Raw genomic sequence first — 23231 nt, forward strand, 5'->3', positions numbered from 1 at the left:
CGCTCCATCTCTCGTGCTCTCATTCTCACACTCTTAATATAATCACAGAGCAGTTTAAAAGCCCTATCCATCTGGGGTGATGCACACAATGCAGATGAAGAGAGAGGCAGAGAGAGAGACAGGCAATATCCTATTCTACCCATTATAATCAGAATATCCTTTTAAATCATTTTCCACCGTTGGCTTATTTCACCAACCAACCGTGTCTGGAACACAAACAGAAAACATCACAGAAGGAGAAAAGTCGCAGAGATATTGGACTGAAGTGAGAATATGTCATTCATCCAAGTAAAACCAATGCTTCAAAAATTAGCAAGGTTTTTGTGAGGTATATTGTTAACTTTTGATTAGTTATGAGAGAGGTACAATGAAAAAAAAAAAGATTATTTTTTTAAGCGAAAAGAAAGTTTTATCTGTATTGCATCGATATTGTGTCTGCTAGCATCCAAGAAGTTTGTTTTGTATTTAAAAAAGTAAAATAAAAAAGAAATGCCGTATTAGGTACTTGCTTGTATACATTCCCAGTGCTTTTCCCCGAACTATGAATTTCTGGCTAAGATTTGAGTGTGCTATGTGCCAGTTATGTGCCAAATGATAAGCTTGTTCAGTCTACAGTATACAATTATGCCGTCTCCGCTTCAGAAGCACGTCGTTTTGAACTCCCCCACTAGTCTGGCGACCATCACCGGACCCAATCTGAGCAATCTTGGACTCAAAAGCCCCGACTGGATTATAATTACCGAGGGACCTCAGGTAAATGTATTACTTTCTATGCCGTCTCGTCATGTTTTGTCACCAAAGAGCTATTTTTAGCTCGTTGCTGTTACGCTATCGTCCCAAAAAAATATTTCGCTATAGTCTTTGTTGCCAAAAAAACACTGCACAAAATTAAATTCCGTTTTAATGTGTTGTTCATCACGGTGACATAGATTTACTAGCATTCTGTTTGCTACACACAAACGCCTCTACTTACTTCTTCATCATGCGTAATTCCCACTGCTGCCTACAAGGTTGGAAAAATCATGCCCAGCACAGTCCTCACTCCCAAAGTGATAAAAAACACTAAGGTACACTGTAAAAAATTACATCTTATCATAACTTAAAAGTGCTTTAAAGTGCTTTAAAGTGCTTGAATTGTCAGAAATTGTTCTTATTTTGAGAAGGTTTGAACTCGTCTTGAAACAAGCCAATGGAGAGACAGATTTATTTTGTCCCATTTCAATTTTTTTGTTTTGTTTATCTTAAGCGTTTAAGTTAATTTCTCTTATTTTTTTGTTCCATCGGCAATCTTATTTCAAGACGAGTCCAAACCTACTCAAAATCAACATTAAAAGTTGTTTCAAGCCATTTTTTCTAAGCTAAGATGGCATTTTTTCCCAGTGTGCCCCGGATAATATTCACAAGCCACTGTGTGTGTGTCCACTTTAAGATGCTCATTTTGAACTTGAGCTGGTTTGTCTTCATCCGATCTAAGCACATTACAGTGTAATTGTGTGAATGTACTACCTCTGCATACTTACTGTAGCTATAGTCCATTGCCCACAATGTGCCGGGAGGGATCATGAAGACAGATGCAGAGACACTATTGTAAAGGCAGATTATGTCGCGGCGCTAACAGCTCCAGTGTGAACAACAGCCCCCACAAAACCCCCCTTCACAAGTGTGTCAATGGAACAAGGGCAAGTCAAGCAAAGAGGAAATATGAGGTCATGAATAACACACAGACAGGGCGAGCACAGGCTGCAGATAGAGACGTGTGCACATAAGTTTCATTGCCATTAATATGGAACTATGATGATTTTAAATACATTTTTAAGAATGAGACAACATCTTACTTGACAATTAGTTCATATTCAGTTCATGGGCCCAGACATATTTTTTTACACCTTCTAACAATTCTTTGATAAAACTCTGTTCAAATTTAACGGCAACATTGCATTTCACATTCATATTAAAATCACATGCGGCTGCTCCTATCAGAAGCCGGTTTCCACAGAGCAACATTGTGCCAGTCATTTTCATATTACGATATTCAAATTATTTGTGCAGCACCTGTACGTTACACCAACGTAGTTTCAAATTAAATACAGGTCTGTCAAAACAGAAGTCCCCTGTTTTTCCTTCAGACCGTCGAAAGGGTTGTGACCTGACCTCTCTTTCCGGTGTAGCTGTTTGGTCATTATCGTTCATTATATTTGGCCTTGTTTGAATGGATTTTTATTGCTACTGTTGAGAATTTGTTCAAAAGCACGTTCTCATCAAGGTCCTTGATCGTGCGACATTCTTACCACTTTATCAAACCACTTGCACTTAAAATAAATTGCCCAAGTAAAGTTCAGCCTGCTTGTTACTCACTTTTCACTGATAAAATATTGTACCACGCAAAATTAATCTTGAGCGAGCTTCGTTTGGGCCCTGGTCCAGTTTCGGAGAGCTTCAGAATACTGTGTAGGTGGATTTTTACTGTCAATCTGCTGTCATCCATGCCTTCAGCCGTCAATCTTTTGGAAGTTTATTTTAATTTTTTTATTCTTATTTATCCTGTTATGTTTTGACAAGCATTTTCGGGCCCCCTAAATTCATCTGTTGTTAAGTGTGCATTAGTGAGGGAGAGTCGTGCTGGCTCTGAATACTTGATGACAGCCTGTCAGACATCGGGCACTTTTACTAAGGTCCTCTCCTCTTCGCCTCAGCGGCCACTCATCCAGAACAGGACACTGGCATTTTTGACACATTTGGTGCTAAGTGAACTGCGATAGCGTGATTTTCACTACATGACACATTATCGCATTTGCAAGAGGCATGCACCAGAAAAGAGAGATGGCGAGGGAAGTTACTAAAGTCAGTGCGAAGAGATGACTTTGACTGAGAAGGGATAGGAATAATTATCAACTCATAATGTGCCCTTTTGGAACCCGGCAACCAATCGGGGCTACTTAGGAAGCAATCTGCATGTGTTTGTGGGACGATGTGCGAAACTAATGTACGCAAAAATGTGAAATGGCTACATTTACGCGGAGCTTTTCTTCACTTAAAGCACTTTCATCGAACAAACACTCACCCATTCACACTCGCATTCAAGCACCAGTGAGGCTCACAACATGCTGTACCAACTATGAATATAATAACGAAACTCAACACCGCTAACTCACAGTTCGGTCATTTCAAATGTCTTGAGATCTCATTTAGAGAAAGGACAAGCTCCAACCGGCCCCTGCTTATGTACAGTACGATTTCTAAAAATACTACTTCAGCATTTAAAGACGCACTATGTAACCTTTTATGTGAGAAAAAAAACATATTATTTGTGCATATTTGACCTTTTAGTGACTCAGTGGCTATATAGGTGGTTGTTTTTGGGTTTCTGGCAAGTTTCTGGTAACACCTAAAAATAATTGATCCTGGAGCGTCATAAAGTCCACTGTGAGGGAAAGGGAAGGTGCACAAATATTAAAGGAATACTTAAAGGAACAGGCCACCGTTTTTACATACCGAGATATGTTTTTACCTGAGCTTAGACGAGTTGGTGCGTACCTGTCTGGTCTTTGTGCGTGCCCCAAGTAAAGCAAAAAGACCAAAGATGTCGTTAGCATTTGGCCTCTCCCAGTGTATTCCTATAGCTCCAAACGGGGGTGAAGTTGGAAGCTACCACGCTCTTCCACGGGCACGGACAAAGACCAGACAGGTACGTATCAACTCGTCTAAGCTCAGGTAAGAACATATCACAGTATGGAAGAACTGTGTGCCCTCAGTCACGCAAAAAGACCAAAGATGTCGTTAGCATTTGGCCTCTCCCAATGTATTCCTATAGCTCCAAGCGGGGGTGAAGTTGGAAGCTACCACGCTCTTCCACGGGCACGGACAAAGACCAGACAGGTACGTATCAACTCGTCTAGGCTCAGGTAAGAACATATGTCAGTATGGAAAAACGGTGGCCTGTTCCTTTAAAAAGTTGCATAGTGCACCTTTAAAGACACAAGTAATTGTAATACTCGTCAGCTAAAAAAATGTATTCTTCCATAAATGCTGTAAGTAATTCTTACAGTTACATGGACGAACACAAAGTAAAAGTCAAGTTTCTACTTCTGTAAAATAAAAACTTAAACTTTGATTTGCCTCAAATCAGTGCAGTTACTCCCCCTCTGTGCGCTGTGTGGTGCGGCTTTACCTTATGAGGACAAATTGGGGGCGGCGAGTTGAAAGACTTGTCTGGAGTCTGGGCCGAGTTCTACAAGAGAAACACATTATCAGCACATGTTCTCAGCACAGAGCACTGGTTCACTGCAAATTACACTGACACAAACCCCGGCTCTGCCCCGGCCTGTGCCATTAGCATTTCTAACTCGACAAGATTTAAGCCTCCTACGTGAACAAGCAGCATTCCCCCTCTGTCCACTAATCTGCAGAATTTCATGATTATGAGGGTTGCGGTCCGTGTGCTTTTTTTTTTTTTTTTTTTTTTTTTACGCATCATACAAACGGCTGTTGTTGTTTGACTTTCTGAATCTAAATCCGTCTTTGTCAAGGGATTTCTCAGAACATATGCTTTCAGGTTAAATGCTTATCACAGTAGTAATGCGCATACAAGAAAATACCGAGCTTTGACGACAGCGTATTTGCAGAGAATACTTTTTTGTTGTTGTTTTTTTTACACTGAACTACTTGAATATTTTGCTGCAGGATTTTGGTGTTTTGTTTTTCAAGATGTTTGAGTATTTCCCAAACAACCTAATCCATCTTTACCGTTGTTGCTGTTTTGTTTTTTTCACTCCTAGCATGTACTTTTAGGTTAAATGATAATCACACGGGTAATGCATTCAGTACAAGAAAAGGCCATTACTAAGCAGACGCAGCAAGGTAAGTCAACAAGCTAACAACAGATGGTCCTGCTGCTCCCGTTTATGCAAAACCCAAATTATTTGCATATCTGCCCTTGTAAAAAAAAAAAAAAAGAAAACATTGTAATAAAAAAAAAAAAAACAGACCTAAACCACAAAAAACACTTGTGCTTTCTCACAGAACCTCATTTGCAAATACAAAACCGTCACTGTACAGTCTGTAACCAAGTGTCTGTGTGCCAACCGTGGTCGGACTCCTGCGAAGCCTCACGGGGACGCGGGGACTGTTGATTTTCAAAACAGGTGCTTCCGGTTGTCCGCTCAAAATCCAATTAAGTGCCAGTGGTGCGTCTGATGCACCTCCACACACTATTAATGGCCGCCTTATGGAGCAACCAGGACAGACGCTGAACTCTCCTGACACCTCGCATCTATATTTCATCGCAGAGAAGGATATTCCAGAGACCGGCCGGGGCGAGGCAGAGATAACACACAGACACTCTCGCCCGAACATAAACACTAAGCTTCATCAAATATACATGAATAAATGGGCCATGCAGGAGCGATGGAATTAGCGGGGTAGATTTTTCCCTGCAGATCGCGGGGGCTCTATGAGCATGATACCCTAATTGATGTGACAAATAAACACGAGGAAAGGGAGGGGGAGGGGGGAGGGGGAGGGAGGGTTGTCTGTGAATCTGTGACGGGCTGGTTCCACCTAAGTCTGTCTCTTTATATTTTTTTCCTTATTTGTAGCAACAACAAACAATTAGCAAAAGCAATTACCCTTACATTTTTGAAGACTTATCCTGTGGCCTGACGGAAAAAAAAATGTATATATATATATATTTAGGCCATAATGACCATCGTCACGTTTGGAGGAAAAAGGGGGAATCTTACAAGCCTGAGAACACCTTCCCAACAGTGAAATACGGGGGTGGCAGCATCATGCTGTGGGGCTGTTTTGCTGCAGGTGGGACTGGTGCACTTCACAAAGAAGAAAGAAGAAAGAACACTATGTGGAAATGAAGCAACATCTCAAGACATCTAAGTAGCATCTTAGGAGCATGTCCATGCAGTTAAGTCACAGTGCTCCTAAGGTATTATTACGCCTTACAATATAGTACCTCTTTATTTCTGCTTAGAAAACGGAAACGTTTAATTTTGTGTAACTACTTGGATCGTGTAACTACTCACGTAACTGTATTTAAATAGGGAAAACGTGGGAGAGTTTGATCGCGTCTAACTACACCCCAGTTTGGCCGCATAGAGGAGAGTAGGAGAGGCTAAATGCTAACAACAGCTACAGTCTTTTTGCATGAATGAGCGCACGCGTACAGAGCAGACAATTATGCGTCAACTCGTCTAAGCTCAGGTAAGAACATATCTCAGTATGCAAAAATGGTGGCCTGTTCCTTCAAGCTTTTACAGTTGTTAAATACAGGCTTTATTTTCCCTTTACTTAGCTAAAAGCTGATTCATTGTAAACATAAAATAACGCAAAGAAGAGACTGCCATCTTCAAGCTCACCTTCCCTCTGAAACATTTTGCATCAGCTCCACAAGCAATATTGACAGGGCTTGCAACACAGAACCTAGGATTACACCACATATTGATGTTTTTGTCTTTTTCGAGTGTGCACCTCGGTTATTGTAATTTGATGAGAGCCAGGCAGGGACGAGGGTATGATATCCATCCAAATGTATTCTCTGATAACTGAAACATGAGGTTTTGCTTGTCGGATTTTTGGGGGGGGGGGGGGGTGCTGCTGATTAAGCATAGATATGTATCGCTGTTCTGCATCGCTGGCTCTGCTTGTGTTGTGTACTACGGGAAGGAAATCTGCTATTTTTGTTTTGGACAGTTATCTTTTATAATATGTGTTGTCATTGTGATTGCCCAGCCAGCTCCTCCCACTCAGAATTAGGGGGGGGGAAAAAGACTTTTGTTTGTCTCAAATGTCTCTTGCCTTTCCCGGTGTGTGTGTCAAGGTACTGTTTTTTACCAACACTATTTGCCATCTCAACTTCTCTAAAATATAGTTCTCTCTCTGGGATTAAAAGAGCAATGTAGTTCAAGGATTATCAAACGCCTTTGATCATGTGACTGCAATGTTTTTGATCTGTGCCACAGAATAAATTCTCTCTTTCTCTGCCTCTCTATATCCCTCTCGGTGGATTTGCGCTGCTCTTTTGTTCTGAGAGAAGCTCCTGACAGCTTCTTGAGTGAAACGACGTGAACATATTTGTGCTAATGTGACTACAAACAGACTAGGCATTGCAGGTAATTCAAACAAGCAAGCTCTGCGTGCAAATAGGGCTAGTTGTGATGTAAAAAATGTCACATTTGAAGGTGGAAAGCAGTTCTGATACGGGCAAGACCACACGCATTCTTCCCCAATCTATAAAATGTATCATCAGCGGAAGTCTGGAGAGGCGGGAGTCGGTTGTAGGTGCGTTTCTTTTTTGTTCTTTCTTGTTCTTTCCATTCTGTTTGATTATTTAAAAAGATAAAGCAACTGAACAAATTCTTCACGCATTGAAATCCCATATTTAGTGCTTGGACTTCATATAGTCTCAAGGTTGGTCTCGTGTCCCAAACCAATTTTGATTCTTCGACACAAGTGGAGAGCATTAATGCAAATTGGGTTGAGAAGATTATACGTCTTTGAAAGAGGGGAGATTTCTCCTGCCTGCGCGCCCCTAAATGCACCCTGCTGCTCTTCATTAGCACTTTGTGAGCCTCAGGGCGGTTTTGAGCTTTACTTCCTGCTTTATTATTATTTAGTTGCTGACTTGGACATGCAATAAAGGATAAACACAATATGGGCAACACTTGTATCTCACCGTACTGTCTTTATTCTTCGATGGCCAGACTAAAGCCCTGTAATTGTGAGCCAGATCATTCATGGCTCACATTTAGTCAACGGTCCTCAAAAACTGTGCTTCAGCTCCATTGTACAATCAGCCCCTATTAATGTCAGAGCCAAGACAAAAAATGGGACATATCAAAACAATTATTTTGATGTGGCTTGAAGTAGAACAACAATTTGATGTGAATGGCACTCAGATGTCCTAAAATGATAAGGCATAGTTTGGGGCGAGCCAAACCCATCAGAAATGATTGAATATAATTTTTAATAGGGAAAAAACCAACAAGGCTTTCAATCTGTCTGCCTGCCATGTTAATAGATAGAGCATGTCAATCACTGTAAGGAACACAGAAAGTACAGAAAGACAGGTTGACAAGACATAAGCATGCTGCCTTCCATTTCGCTCGCAGCCTGGCATGTTTATCTAGCTTCTGAAGTGAGCTTCCAGCACCACTGCGCATATGCATACAGGATGATGAAGCTTCAGAGACAAGTGCCTGAAGGAAGCAGCACATATAGCATAAGAGCTTTGAAATGGTGCCAGGGTGGGCCTCATTTGCAAAGCAATTTGAGAACAAAAGTAAAAATACTTTACAACTTCAAACCAAATTTCAGTGATGCCAACTGGTGCTGCCGCTGAGAGGACTGGAGTGGGGAATATCCCCGGTCTGTGTGTATGCTCCTGACATGGCTTATTTGTAGACCATGGCTGCACCAGTGCAATGTCATGATTGCTTTGGCAGAGGAAGAGGAACTCATTTACATGAGAGGGAGTCCTCCAGGCCCACAGGAGCATGCCTTTGACCAAGGTGCCAGAAGCCTGCAGAAAACAATGTAATTATAACCAACCAACCACTTCTTCAGACCATTTTAGATATAATCGCCCTGGAATTTATTCAGCATATATTTATCTACATTGGGGAAAAAGAGCAGGATAAAATGGATGGCTGAAAATCATTTAAGTTAAGTTTAATTGTTGCTTTGAGTAATATTACCGTCCTAAAGGAGGTAGTTATCTAATTTTACTGCATCTCTCTTACATTATCTTATGATATCTTTATACATAATAAGAACTGCAATTGTACCATAATGGTACGAGCCATTACCATACCAGAAAATGCAGCATAACAGTGTTTAAAGCTAATGAGCCAACAGTACAGAAGTCGGAAGGATAGGCGAGAGCAGTGTGATTCAAATTGAGGGCATGAGACCAGAGACTTGTCTGAAAAGCTCTCTAATCCACTAATATTTTGGTTGCCTTTCTGAGATAAATACTTTGGCATTGTCTTGACGAGTGCGCCTCGCCTCATTTAAGTGTCTTTGGGATGTGGATCAGTGCACATACGAGAGTCACACTGACCATATAATGTGTCATACTTGTCACAACGCCCAACGCATCTCACTCTTCAAAGTATATTTCTTGGCTCAGTCCAGTCACTCGTCCCCCCCAAACCAATTTGTCATTGCAAGTGGGGCCTAAGTGTGGCCAGTCCCTGGTTGCTAGCACATGGCCTCTCTGATCCAGCCAGTGGTGAGGGAGCAGCCAAGTCCTCTGTGCGGGCTGTCCTGGGACAGTGACTGCTGGCTGCTCTTCGTCTTCGTGTTCGAGAGCGCTGGATCTGTACATGCTGCACATTGGACACCTGGGAGCTCAGCCACTTTGTACGGTCATGTTCAGTGCTGGCTATGTGCATGGCCTTGTGTGATCAAAAAGAGCATTTGCGCTTTATATGTGGAAAACCAAATACGCTGCTGTCGCAATTGTGTCACGCAATTGCTTTTGATTCTCTTTAAAATCACATGTGACATTTCATGCAATTTATTGTCTTGCCCATGTGAATGGAAGAACTGCTTTTTAAAGCGACAATCATCCTAACACAACAGCAATTTGTGGTGTGCGTCACAAACGGGGCTCGTTTCCTTCATTACTCAGATGCTGCAGACGTCCTTTAAAGGCGTAACACAAGTCTGTCTGCTCCTCGGAGAGACTTTTCTATAAGAGGAAGACACAGACACACTCTGTCGTCGCTTCATTATTCCTCCTCTGAATTAACAGTACGTGTTCATTGAAATGCTCCAATGCTGCCATACTATTAAGCTTATCAGCAGTCAAGCAATTTGTTCCAGAGCCTCTGTCTCACAGGAAGCACAACACATTGTTATTGATTGTTTCTCATGGCCAGACTAAAGTTAATTTTGACAACAATATAGACTTTGCATTTTTCAGAGATGTGAAAAATTAATCTTTTGTTAGTTATGTACTTTTATCAACATTGAACGTTGTGTTTTATTACTCTGTCTATACGCTGGACAGTGTTTTACAATCAACTGTTTCTATATACAGTACTACTTCCATGTACTGAAACATAGATACAGAACTGTTTCTTTATTTGACTTAAATAAGTAATAAGGTTCTTTGTTTATATATTATTAGCAATTGTCATGCAATCGTTTCTCTCATTAGAATCCCGCATGCATACCTAGCTTTCTCATTACATTGATACTGCGCCAGCAAAGAAACATCCATCTTTTATCAGTCTGCGTGCGATTCCCTTTTTGATTGAGACTGTACGTGAAACTCTCCAATCAGCCGCCCTTGTATGAGCGCTGCTAACAATGCGTGTTCAATTCTGATGGCAGAGGCCAACGCCGTTCCTCGCCAGCGGCCAATCAAACCAGCTGTGTGCCACCACTCGTGCCTGCTCCATGGTCTGTGCCAGCATCCAGTCTGGGGAGTTAGGGGGGGGGGGCCACACACATATAACCCAGGACATGTAGGCCGATTCGGGATTTGAGCTTGACAAACATTTTCAGAGACAGAGCGGCTATGCAAGCAGAAATAATCTCATTGCTCGCATTAAACCTTGGAGAAGAGCTTTGCAGCCGAGTAGTGGTGAGGCTTTAGGGTCTCAGGAGGTGCAGGCTGAAGACAGGGAGGTGCCCAGTATTAGGAATCCTAGAACTTCACGGAGCTATTTTAGACATGGGGTTCGGATAGCAGCTCCAAATAATCTAAATACACTGGTTGTAGTAGTTTGTAGAGTTGCTATTTCTGGTTTAATTTCAAATCAGTAACTAGCGTCCGTTTCCTAGAGCTTAGTCATTTCTGACTACACTGGCAATTACTGCATGTTTAAACATACTACTCCAGCATTTTCCATCAACATTTAATACAAATCTAGAGGAAGAAGCCAAGTTTGCGAGAGCTTAGCAAGAAAAATTGAAACTATATTGCAGCAGAGCAGGTGTTGGGGGTATTTTGCATAGCAGAGTACACACTGGGCTAAACCGTAGTCAAATGAAGCTGTGTTGAACAGGAAACAATCTCCACTCTGTCGCTCTCTGGGCCGCCCATTCAATCCTCAAGTGTTGCAAACATAATGACTGCCATGTTATGATCCCAAATAGAATTGCAAATCTTTTTTTCTCTCCAAGGTGAACATACATAAATTATGTAAATGTCCGCCGTTACAAATTTGCATGCGATTGCTTTTGAATGGACTTCCTCATTCAACTTCACCATCCATTCTGGCTGGCGTCTGTCATTCTCACTAATGTATGTGTCGGCCTGTCTTCAACTGTCAAACTTGCCCCTAACTGTATACAGCGGTTTAAATGCCGGTTAGTGCTATCGCGGCAGCAGCTATATCCACTTACCCCAGTATTACCAGCCAGCTTTGGATGAAGAAAAAGAAGTGCTTTTGAGATTTGGACAGAGACTAAGGGGGGCATTATCAGCAGCAACACAGAGAACACATTAAGCGATCAGAACCCCAAAGGTCAATTGTGGCTGCAAGCGGTGCTTTGTTATGCTGTCCTCTCTGTTTATACAGCCAGCCAGACAAAGTGACATATCTGAGAACAAGTAATACGATGTGTACACTCTAAACCAACCGAATCGCCCATTAAACTTAAGCACGAGGTAACAGCGGCTCGACAATTTAAACCGTGCCTGCATTAATAATGTGTAGATAATGGGTTATAGATGGCACCCACCACCAGCACAAATCAAATATAACAATACTGATTACATTTATTTCTTTTTTTGCTTTTCATAATATCTCGGATCTCTGAATAAATGAACGTTTGCCAGGTGCAACATTAGGAGGTCTAGGGATGCACCGATACCACTTTTTCTAAAACCGATACAAGTACGAGTACTTGGATTTAAGTACTCGCCGATACCGAATACCGATACGAGTACAAGGCATTTTCTTCATCATTCTTACTTTTTTCCACAGCAGACTGGTTTGTAATTAGTACATTTACTCATTTACATTTCCTTAAGTAAAGTAGGCGACACATTTAAGAGCAGTTGTATTAGAATTGTGCTGATGCCATTTATTTATTTATTTTTATTTTCATTCAATATAATTTTTAATTTTTATTGCACTGTCCATCATAGACATGTCCAAAAGCTCCCCAATTCCTGTGCTTTATACATTTATATATTTTTATTTAACAATAGTATTGAGATGTTACTTAAATGGTCTCTTTTCGTCTTTACTTCAGCTCTGTGTGGATTTTCTCGTGTGTTTTATAGTAACTTAGCGAGTAGTTACAGCATTTTCACTGTTCTGTTGCAGCTCATTTTCGCTCAACATGGACATGCTGTATGTCTTTAATTTGGATTTTCTGATGACTTTTTAGTCGCTGGGTTAGTTTTTCAGAAGAATAAACCCCTGGGCATAAAACAGCGTCAGAATGGCCCAAACTGCGCTAGCCGCGAGTTAGCAACGTTAGCCTGTATGTTGTAAACACTGCAGACGCTGCAGCACTAACAACATTTAGCTCTGGTTAAATCCAGCACAGACTCAGATTTAGGGAGTGTCGTCTGTAATAAAGTCAGCTCTATGTGGAATATTGTATTTCCACTAAAGAATTCTCCAGTTTGTTGTTCTCTCCTCAGCTCAGAGGTGCGCTGGCCGCACGTCAAATGGTATCGGTTTCTGGTATCGGGACCTCATGAATGAGTACGAGTATGAGTACAAGCCTGTGGTATCGGCCCGATACCCGATACTGGTATTGGTGCATCCCTAAGGAGGTCATATTTATGGAAATCAAAGGCTATTTCAATCAAAAACATCAAAACAGGTCATGTTATTTTTGAACATATAGGACCCTTATTTGATAGCAGCTTCAACATTCTTGCATCCATTAAACTTGAGGGAGTGAGTTTTTGGAGAGTTTCTGTTTGGATTTCTTTGCAAGATCTCAAAATAGCCTCCCAGAGCTGCTGTTTGGACGAAAACTGCATATTTTTCAGAGGTCATTTCACACTTTCAGGGAGCCTAAAGGGGCCGACCAGCTCTCTCCCCATGATTCCAGGCCAAAACATGACTCCGCCCCCTCCTTACTGACGTCACAGCCATTTTGGGACATTGTGGCCATTCTCCAACCATCCACTGCTCCATCCATCTGACCATCCAGGGTTACATGGCTCTCATCAGTGAACAAGACTGTTTGAAAATGAGTCTTCATGTATTTCAGCTTCAATTAACAGTTTAGGGGAGGCTGGATAGAAGGTTTATGCACAACTGCAGCCTCTGGAGGGTCCTACACCTTGATGTTCGGGAGACTCCAGAGGCATCAGCAGCTTCAATACCTGTTTGCTGCTTTGTAGCATCTGTTCTCTTAATATGATGTATTTGGCAGAAACCGTCCTCATTGTGCCGTTATCTGCACAAACCTCAAACAAATCTCACAGTACGATGATTATGCTTGATCTTTCATGAAATGTCAAATGTATTCATACCTAGTCCAAGGCATTCAACAATTTCACGCTTTTCATCAGCAGACAGATCATTTTTCTTTCCCTTATTGCTTGAAAGTAGTGGTCTGCTTAATAATGTGGAATGTCCTTTTTCAGTAGTGTTTCCCTTAACTGGGCTTAACCTGACAACTAATCATCACAGGCGTCTGAGGTTGACGTCAGTGATTCAAAGAGCCCTGAGACACAATACCATCCATAAGTTTCTTTGAAATCCTTTTTTTCCCCCTTTATGACACTGAAATACAATTTGCATAATAATTTGGAGTGCAGTGTATATAAATGACATCTTTCCGAGGTACTGCAAAAGCCTGTATACAAACCAAGTCGGAATAACAGTGTCAGATGTTGGGAAGACACTAGGACCACATGAAAGCCGCTTTAGACTGTAGTCAGTTCTGCTAAGTGCATACTGTAGGTGAATATGCAATATGTAGAATTGCGCCCTGGTCGAAATGTTTTCCAGGCTGTGTCCCATAGATGCTGTGATCAGATCAAGTGACCTCTGACCCTTGGCACTCTGATGTTATTGAATGATACATTTTCCCATATCTACAATTGCCCTGTAGGATATTTACTTGAACTTTTAATGAAATAGTTTTCTTTGTGACTTGTGTTAAGCAGCCGAGCATGTGGTTTGAGACGACTCCTTAATCCTTCACAGATAATAACAATAATAATAGTGTAATCCCTGTTCCCACATGCGCGTTTTCAGCGGTGTCCATTTTGACTTTGGGGAACTTTGATAGAAACTGAGGAGCTTCAAATGTATTTAAAATAGATGGCAATTAAAAAAAGAGCCAATCCTATTCACTGGGCTAATCCTTTATGAAACAGATGCGGCTATTCTCCTGTGAAACTCTCATTTGACTGTATCTTTTGTGTATCACTCTACACACCGTTTCCCTATCCCTGAGGATTAATGCCTAAGCAAAATGTAAAATGTACAACATCAGACTGAGCAACCATATCTCGCCACCGTACAACTGGAAAAACACAAAATGCACCTTTTGAAATGCTAAGTGTGAAATGTTTTAGCAAAAATAAACGGAAATAGCAGCTCCAAAGTACTGCTGTAGAATAAATGTGGCACAGATAAAAGATGATGAGTGCGGTTTCACTCCGCGGACTTCACAGCGCGTTTATAAGAACACACACATGCGCGGGCGTCAGCTCCAAGCTACATTTGCCAGAGTAAAATGCGGCAAAACATTGAAGACGCTGCATTTATTTATTTTATAATGCCAGAAAGTAATGAATCAAATGCACAGCAAGTGTCCGTGACCGCTGCTAATGATGGGACACCGAAGCGCCGTAATACAAAGCAAATCCCTAACATACAGATTAAACTTTGAATATGTGCCATGCATGCGCACATTTCTTTGGTCTTCTTTAGATTTTCCTCCCCCTAAGATGCGTCTTATGTTGCTTTTTGTCTTTCATTTGCTTTTCTCTCCCCCTCGTCTTATTGAAAGGCAGTCTCTCTAAATCCAATACAGTTTCTCTCAGCGTGAGGTAGCTTCAAAGGCCTGCTCAGTGGTCAGGCGCGTCGATCCTCTCAGCCACCTCCCGGTTGTTTAAGAGAGCAAAAGCGCAGCGGTGCACTTTCTTAAACACACATCTCACCCCGCGCCAGCAGAGGCACCGCTGTTCGACCAAGCCCCTTCTGCAACTCTCACCTTGAACTCTGACTCATTCCTCATCCCCTAAACACATCATTACACCACCGCTAGAGGCTGGGAGAGAAGCAAGCGATGTAGATGTTAGTGAAAGTTTGGTATTTTACTCAAAGTAGTTTTAATCACGTAAATGTACAACCAAGCACTTTGGCTTGGTGACCGTGCAGTTTTGTGCATGGGATTTTGAAAGTGTTATGGAAGTGGAAATAAGCAAAGTATTGCTCTGTAATTTAGAATATACTTTTAAATTGTCTTGTGCCACTGGTGTCCTTTCCAGAAAAGAAACAGATGTCAAGCTAATCATTTGAACTAGAACATTCTAGTATGTCGGTGGGTATTGTCCAGAATTGTCCTGTCACGCCCAGGTCGTTTTTTGTCACGCTGTTGTCAAGTCACTTTGATGTCTATATGTACGCTACCTTCTTTGAAACAATCTTCTACTTTGGGAGACAAATTTATACCCTTTACCTATTAAAATTGGCAATAACTGTTTAAAATGCAGAAACTGTTCACAGGAGGAAAGAAGTCTACTTTAAATGCGGACTGTTGCAATAAAGGTAAAATTTATTTGATTTCTCCTCTCCTTGCTCACCTGCGTATTTGACTCTTTATATTCTTAATTTCTGCTCCTTTTATCGGACATTATACTATACATCCGTGAGCACAGCTGTCCTTTCACCTCCCCCACCCACCATGCTCTTCTCCAGCTCAGTCCATATCTCTGGCCCATGTGATTGATGTGTAGCCGGGGCTGAGGGCCATACCTCCTGCCACTTAAGCCAAAGAGCTGAGTCCTTACCCACAAATGGAGTCGCGAATTGGACGCCAGGGCTTTCGGGCTATAGGAGCAGCACTAGAAGAAAATATCTAGACTGGTGGCCTTCACAGGGCTGTAAAGGGACAGTGGGCTTGTAGGACCCTTGGTGGGGAGCATGAATTGATCCACAGGAGGGCATATTATAGGCTGCTGTCTGCGGAGCTCATTAAAGCAGGCTAAGCTTAGGGAAGACAAGAGAAATCAAGTAACAAGTTCAAGCACATGTTCTGCCATACGTGCAGCAGCGCCAACCATGACTACTGGCCGCACAGCTGTTAAATTCTTATCTGTAGCAGGTAAGAGAACATTTCATATGGAAAAACCAACGCATGAACAACACAGAGAAAAAGTAGGTTACTGTTCATGAATCTGCAATGTCATCAATGGTTATGCTTGTACAAATGACTGAGCTCAGAGCTTGATTTGTTTGGGGAAGACCAGTTTTTCATTCAAGTGTCGTTACAAAAAATTAAATGTCGAAACACGTGAATGGGTACACTGGAGAGCACATATGGCGCGGTTCCATGTAGGATATTGGGCTTCTCTATACTCTCTATACTCAGTTTCCACTTAATAATGGACCTCAGTTGTTGTGGGCGGCGCTCCGAGGGATGCGAATGCTAGAATACACATTACTGAAGGGAAAAAAAAGAACACAGATGTTGGCAAATAATGCCTTTTGGTTATTGAATCATTCAGTTGTGCCAAAGCAAATACTAGAGAAGAGAAGCAGCTAAAAGACAACTTTGAAGGTAAGCTATGCTAATGTTATTCTAGCACGAGCTAAAGTTGTGCTAACAATGGCTAGATGCTATCATAAATCCGTATGACCTGCCTGTTAAAGGAATAGGCCACCGTTTTTACATACTGAGATATGTTCTTACCTTAGCTTTGACGAGTTCTTTAGGACCTGTCTGGTCTTCCCCCATGCCTTCTATCACTTAAACACAGCGCAGACGGCGTTAGCATTTAGCCTCTCCCTCTCTCCACTATAGCTCCAAAACAGGTCAAGATAGAAGCTACCAAGCTCTTCCACGTTTTCCCTATTTAAATATGGTTACGTGAAGTGTTACACTACAAAGTATAATTACACAAAATTAAACAATGTGGATTTTCTAAGCGGATAAAAGGGGGAACTATAATGTAAGGCGTAATAATACCAGGAGTAGTTTGGCATCCGCACAGTAAAGTCAAGATTACTGCGCAGTAAAGTGAAGATTACTGCGCAGATTTCGAACTACTCCTGGTATTATTACGCCTTACAATATAGTTCCCCCTTTTATCCGCTTAGAAAATCCACATTGTTTAATTTTGTGTAATTATACTTTGTAATGGAACACTTCACGTAACCATATTTAAATAGGAAAACGTGGAAGAGCTTGGTAGCTTCTGTCTTGACCTGTTTTGGAGCTATAGTGGAGAGGGGGAGAGGCTAAATGCTAACGCTGTCTGCGCTGTGTTTACGTGATTGAAGGCACGGGGGAAGACCAGACAGGTCCTAAAGAACTCGTCAAAGCTAAAGTAAGAACATCTCAGTATGTAAAAACGGTGGCCTATTCCTTTAAGTGAGGGCAATCCTCTCTCCTCTTGCCACTCAGAGGCCAGCAGTCTGTTCACGTCACGTTAGTATCAGTTCGGTTCGCTTCGGTCCCGAAACTTGTGCCTGGTCAGTCCGGTTTGGCTCTGGCCTGGACAGTGGGGATGCTCGCATAACAGGAAAGACCAGGCTCTGGGCTGGGAAGGGCCTGCCAGTGGCTATTGTGACTGTCTATGGAGCTCAGCAGGCAGAGCTTAAGGCACACACAAGAGAAAGGAGGAAGGTCCGTCTGGATTAGCTTTAATCAGAGGCACCTGTACACATCTCTTCCCTCCTCATCACTGCAAAGCTTTTGCCCCACCCAGTCCTCATCCGCTTGTACACCCACCGCTCACAGCCTCGCCAACGTAATTATTGCAATTGCTTCACTTGACTTTCATTCACCAAGAATGGAATCTTGCACCGTTTGCTTCCTAATGAGGAAAGCCGAGCGATGATTCAGGGGTGGTGTAGAGTAATTTATTTATTTATTTATTGGGCGCAGCATGTATAATGTCAATTATGTAAATGAGGGTGATTTTAAGCTGGCAGTTGGTCGAACCAGCGCTGTTCCTGCTGCGCAATATCTGTATTCAGCGCACTCTGTCATCAAGAGCTGGAGAAGAGAGAGAATCATTTAAGTTTAAACATAGGAGGATGAGAAACTGGTTATAATTTAGTTTGAGTCTGGACGTGAGTTTTTTGCTTATGCTCATTTATGCATAACACACAGGGATATTTGATAAATAAAAGTCCAAAACAAGTTCTTAACATCTTTTTTTTTTAACTTTGTTTCCTCATTGGTGGTTCACGTTTGTCAAGATGTGCTACACTCAAGGATGCAGTATCAAGGATGAAGAAACAGTACAGTTCTACTTATTTATTTATTTATTTATTTTTGCTCAATGCTGCTGCTAACCTTCGCTAGATTAGACTATAGTTGACTTTGTGTTGACATGAATATGACAAATAAATCTAATCTAGTAACCTACTCCTCCATCTCTGATCAATACCATCTCAAAGCTTTGTTTGAACGAGACATTTAGTGCCAGTGGTTTTGGGCAAATAGCAGGCCTTTGAACAGTTGACACAACAAAAGCTCACCGTCTTTGATGTGAGCTGGCTGGTGTTTTAAGAGGCGTGTTGATGTACACCGGGGATTAATAAAAACAAGTATAGTGTGATGTGCATGACTGAACCACTTTTGTGAATCTTGCCTGCCGCTCGTACCTCCCTTCAGGTGTTCCTCCAATGCTCTTTGAAACTGACTGTCAAGTTGTTGCCGGAGCAAGCAGCATACAAAAAGCTCATCCCAAACCTGCAATTTCTGAAACACTTGAACAGATCTGAGCCTTTCTTACTGCGCGGTCTTTGTGCAAGAAAACCAATACTCCACTGCTCTGAGGGATGTGGAAGATAATTTTGACCCACTTTTGCTTAGAGGAACTTTATGCTCAGAGTTATCTTTGCCCAAGTCCCAAGCATGTATGGAGACGGTTGCATTAGAAACATACAATATGAATCACCAAGATATACATTTTACAACATAACTGTCAAAGCATCTTTGCGGAACATTAATTAGGGAAAAAGTTACAAAATGAAGACTTGACAGACTAAAAACTAGCTTGCTATAAAGTAGACACTAACTGGTCAGAACGAAACTTTTCTTACTGTAGGATTCTAGTAGAACAGTAGAAAATGACCAGTGGCAGTGTGTCCGGGATAGCCTTTATAATGCCTGCTAATCATCCAAAATCATCCACTTCTTCTACATTGAACACTATTGCCTTTCACCTGCCTTTTTTCCCTTCCCTTCTTCAATCACGCGGACACTTCTCTGTCTCCGCTGGATTGGACTGCACCAACTTGAACTAACTGAGAGGGGTGTTCCACATAAACATCCCTCTGAGTTAGTTCAAATGGTGTCTCCCTGCCAAAAGCTTGACGCAAACTTTTAATTCTGATTTTGATACATTAGTCAGTATTTGATAGATTTACATGACAATTACGCTTGTGTTACTTATTTTATATCTGGAACTGCAGCCCAGGTAAAGCCTTTAGGCCTGGAATTAATTAATTATTTTATTCTGTGTGGCCCGACTCTCCCAATTACCCAGCATGCCTTTGGGCTTGGTCGTCGAGTGGTTAAGCCATAAACATGCATCGTGGGTTTAGATCCCGGCTCCGAGGATTTGCTGGATGTCTGTCCCTGCTCTTCACTCTCTTTTACTCTGTCCTGTCTAATCAAGCCTAAGGGCCAAACGTCCTTTAACAAATACAATAATTAAAATTAAAATTAAATACATGCAATTTGTGGCCATACCACATTGTGATGGTCTAATCTCATCAAACCTCGGAAACTGTGGATGAGCCTGGTGAGTCCTGGGATGGAAAACCGTGGGGGAATATTAAGTAGCTTGAGTGAGTGGTGTGAGCGCCGGTAGTCAGTGACGGTTGAAGGGTCCGATGGCGCAGATATGTGCAGCCATGCTTTTGTCAGTCTGCCCCAAGGGAAGCTGTGGCTACATATGTAGCTGACCACATGGTATGAAGTCAGTGAAAAAATATCCTTTGCAAACCAGAAGGACACTCACATTTGAATTCTTCTTTTTCCAAGTTATACTTCTTTCATATTTCATTACTTCATAACAATTAAGTCATTACACTTATGAAAGATCAGAAACGTATTTTAAAGTCTAACAAGTGCACATTATGTCATGTCACAAAACAGATTAAGTTACATTTACACACCCACTTATAAGGGGCCCAATTATAGCCACAATCTTTATTATACTCAATTTTTATTCACATAAATAATCGTTTGAATTTTGTTTACAAATTTGGTGTCTGAGAAACATAATAAATTAAGAATAGCACGCACCAGAACAAACAAACAGTTTATCCTCCCCTTCAATAAATAAAGACTTGTGTCACTAATTACAAGCTTGGCCTCATTATTTCAGTTTGATGCACGGCTGAACCTGACAGAATGGCAACACCCATCACCAAAAAGCATGCATGTTTGCTAGGCACAGATCAGCATGCTCCCTTGCACCCTACGAGAGACACACTTCATAGCCTGCACAGTGGCGGCACCGTGGGGGTAGGAATCCAGTTCAAACGTGCTGTCTTCTAACTCAGTGGAATAAAGCAGCGAGACATTTGCGCAAAAACAGTCACTTCTTCATGTTTTATGTGTGACTTTAGTTGATGAAATAGAACTGCCACACATTTTGTTTTGCCTGCAGTGGTGAGACAAAGGTGAGACGCGGAATAAAAACGGAAAACAGGTACTTTCCGTAGCAAAAAGCAACATTTCTGTCACACACGTAAATCAAATCCCTCAAGTTTCTTTGAGACATTTGTACTTTTATATTCTCTTTGTAGTTTTCCGTATATGACATCTGAGCTGTAAGGACCAATGACAGAGTTGGTGAAAAGTAAATTGTCATAAATTTCCTCCACTTACAAGATGATGGATCACAGTCATCAGCGCAAAGGCCTCTAATCTAATCAGGAGCGCTCTTTGAGGAGGTGTGCGGCTGAGGATCTGGGATCAGTGCGCGCCTCTGCTGCTGCTGCCATGTTCAGGCGGATCTGAGGCCAAAACTGAAGCAGGATCAGCTGGGCCACATTGAAAATAATCTTTCTGATCTTGTTTGTGTTCCACTAGAGAAGATAAATGGGCTATGAAAGATGCTTTTATTAAAACAACTCTATACAAATAGAAAACATAATGACAGCCACTCAACAAGCCAAATTTAGCTGGCTAAATGAACAGGTTATGAAAAATACTGTTAGTTCATGAACCCTTTGGCTTAAAATGTTCTTTTATGTGATGGTTGTTGAATTAGATATTAAAAATATCATACATCTTTGTTGTTTCAATGATCATATTGGCTGAATACTCCATAGTTTAGTTGAGACGGGACAATTACATAATTAGTTATTTGTTGTTGTTATTGCTGTTATGTACCAAAACAAGACAAAAACTGGAAAGTACAAAGGTATAACCTACAACCAGACCCATAGACTGCTGTACGTAGCAGACCTCTCCCTACAGTATGAATTTCACTTGGAGCTGAAATGTGCTATTAGGAGCCTTTTTGGCTTCTCCAGACTCTGCCCACATATAATGACACACTTGAGTTGTTAGGGCTGATACCGTGCATAGAGCCGCCTCAGAGCACGGAGTGCTCATAGCAAGTGACACGGGAACATGGACTGTGCCGGAGAGCGGTTTCTTCCCTTCACTCACACACTACATTTGTTTTCATTAGACAAGATTGGTCAGCAGTCTAAGGCTCTTGTGTCCAGTAATGGACCATGCGATTGCAGTCTTATTATAGAGTCGGGACTGAAATGAATGATATATTGATCCTAAATATTCTGCAGTCTTCTGTGTCTCTGAACGGCTATTACTGGCTCTGAGATACAATCTTGTTAGACATCTTATTTAAGGAGCATTTAAAGCCTTTACTAAAGAGAAATATGGACTGTGTTACAGGGGAAGAACTTCTACAAACTAGAGTCAACAAAGGTGGGATGATATTTAAAAGGTGAGTACATAATGTTATCATAATATCTTTACATTAAGGGTAATGTATTTAGAATACTTCATAAAAGGGCATACATTCAGAACACAACACAAACAGGTTGGGGTGGGGCAAAAAAGGTGAAGTTTAAAGTGCTACTGCCAGATTGGAACATTTCTGTCATCCTAATCACTTCACCCACCTCGCCTGAATCAGTGTGAGGGCTATAAAAGTATAGATACTCAGCTACACAACTATTAATTTTAAGATACAAATTATCTTCAGATTTGCCTTATACCTAGAAGAAGAATGACTATGGACCGAAGAAGTCATAGTTTTTTTTTTTTTTACATTTGCTCTTGACACAACGCCACCACTTCCTAAAAAATGATGATGTCTTGTATGAACTTGTAAGTATAGCTCAAGACAATATAAAAGTATAATGAAAACAAACCAGATGATGTAGTCTGAATTAATGAAATTATAGGGGTGGCTCTGGAGACGCCCTCAGCATTGTGCAGTGAGACAGAGCAGGACAGAAGAACAAGCCATGCATGCAACTCACAGCCACAATTACTATTTCATTAAGGGCTGCTACTATTGGCAGGCATTCTGTGGCATCGTCGCAAAGGGGCTGGCATGACTGGTAGGCGAGGACGCGAGCGGATGGGGTGGGGGGTGTAAGGGTTTGGGGGCAGTGGGGGGAGGGGCACATGGGTGAGTAGAGAAACATGTTTTAATTTGGGTCACCTCCCAGACTGCATGGGGTCGCTCCACACTGGCTCCGCGCGCTAATCTAAAAAACACATATGTTGTTTCGAGTATCCACCTGAATTAATTGGCCTAATTTTTTTCCGAGAAGGGCAATATAGACAGAAAGAGGTGAGCACCACGTGAGACCACATGTTTCGGAAGATAGATGGAATTCCCTTAAACAAAATAATGATATTAGTAATCATCGTCATCATCATTTGAGACGTCCAAATTTCTCACCGAAGAGGAACCAAGAGCCCCCACACCTGCAGTACAGTTTTTTTTTTTGTGTTTGTTTGTTTGTTTACTTTATTGTCCCCGTAGGGAAATTTGTCCTCTGCATTTAACCCATCCTTCGAGGCAACCCGTAAGGAGCAGTGGTCGACGGCCG

General features: G+C 41.6%; 1 protein-coding gene across 1 annotated transcript in view; it reads right to left on the bottom strand.

The window, feature by feature from the left end:
• The window catches only part of pcdh11 (protocadherin 11), a 181464-nt gene that overhangs the window by 116836 nt on the left and 41397 nt on the right, over nt 1-23231 (bottom strand). The window contains exon 3 of the mRNA XM_079556374.1: nt 4169-4228. Within this exon, the coding sequence (XP_079412500.1) occupies nt 4169-4228 (60 nt within the window). The remainder of the gene's footprint in view (nt 1-4168; nt 4229-23231) is intronic.

This window comes from Gobius niger (genome assembly GCF_951799975.1).
Source record: "Gobius niger genome assembly, chromosome: 5".
NCBI lineage: Eukaryota > Metazoa > Chordata > Actinopteri > Gobiiformes > Gobiidae > Gobius > Gobius niger.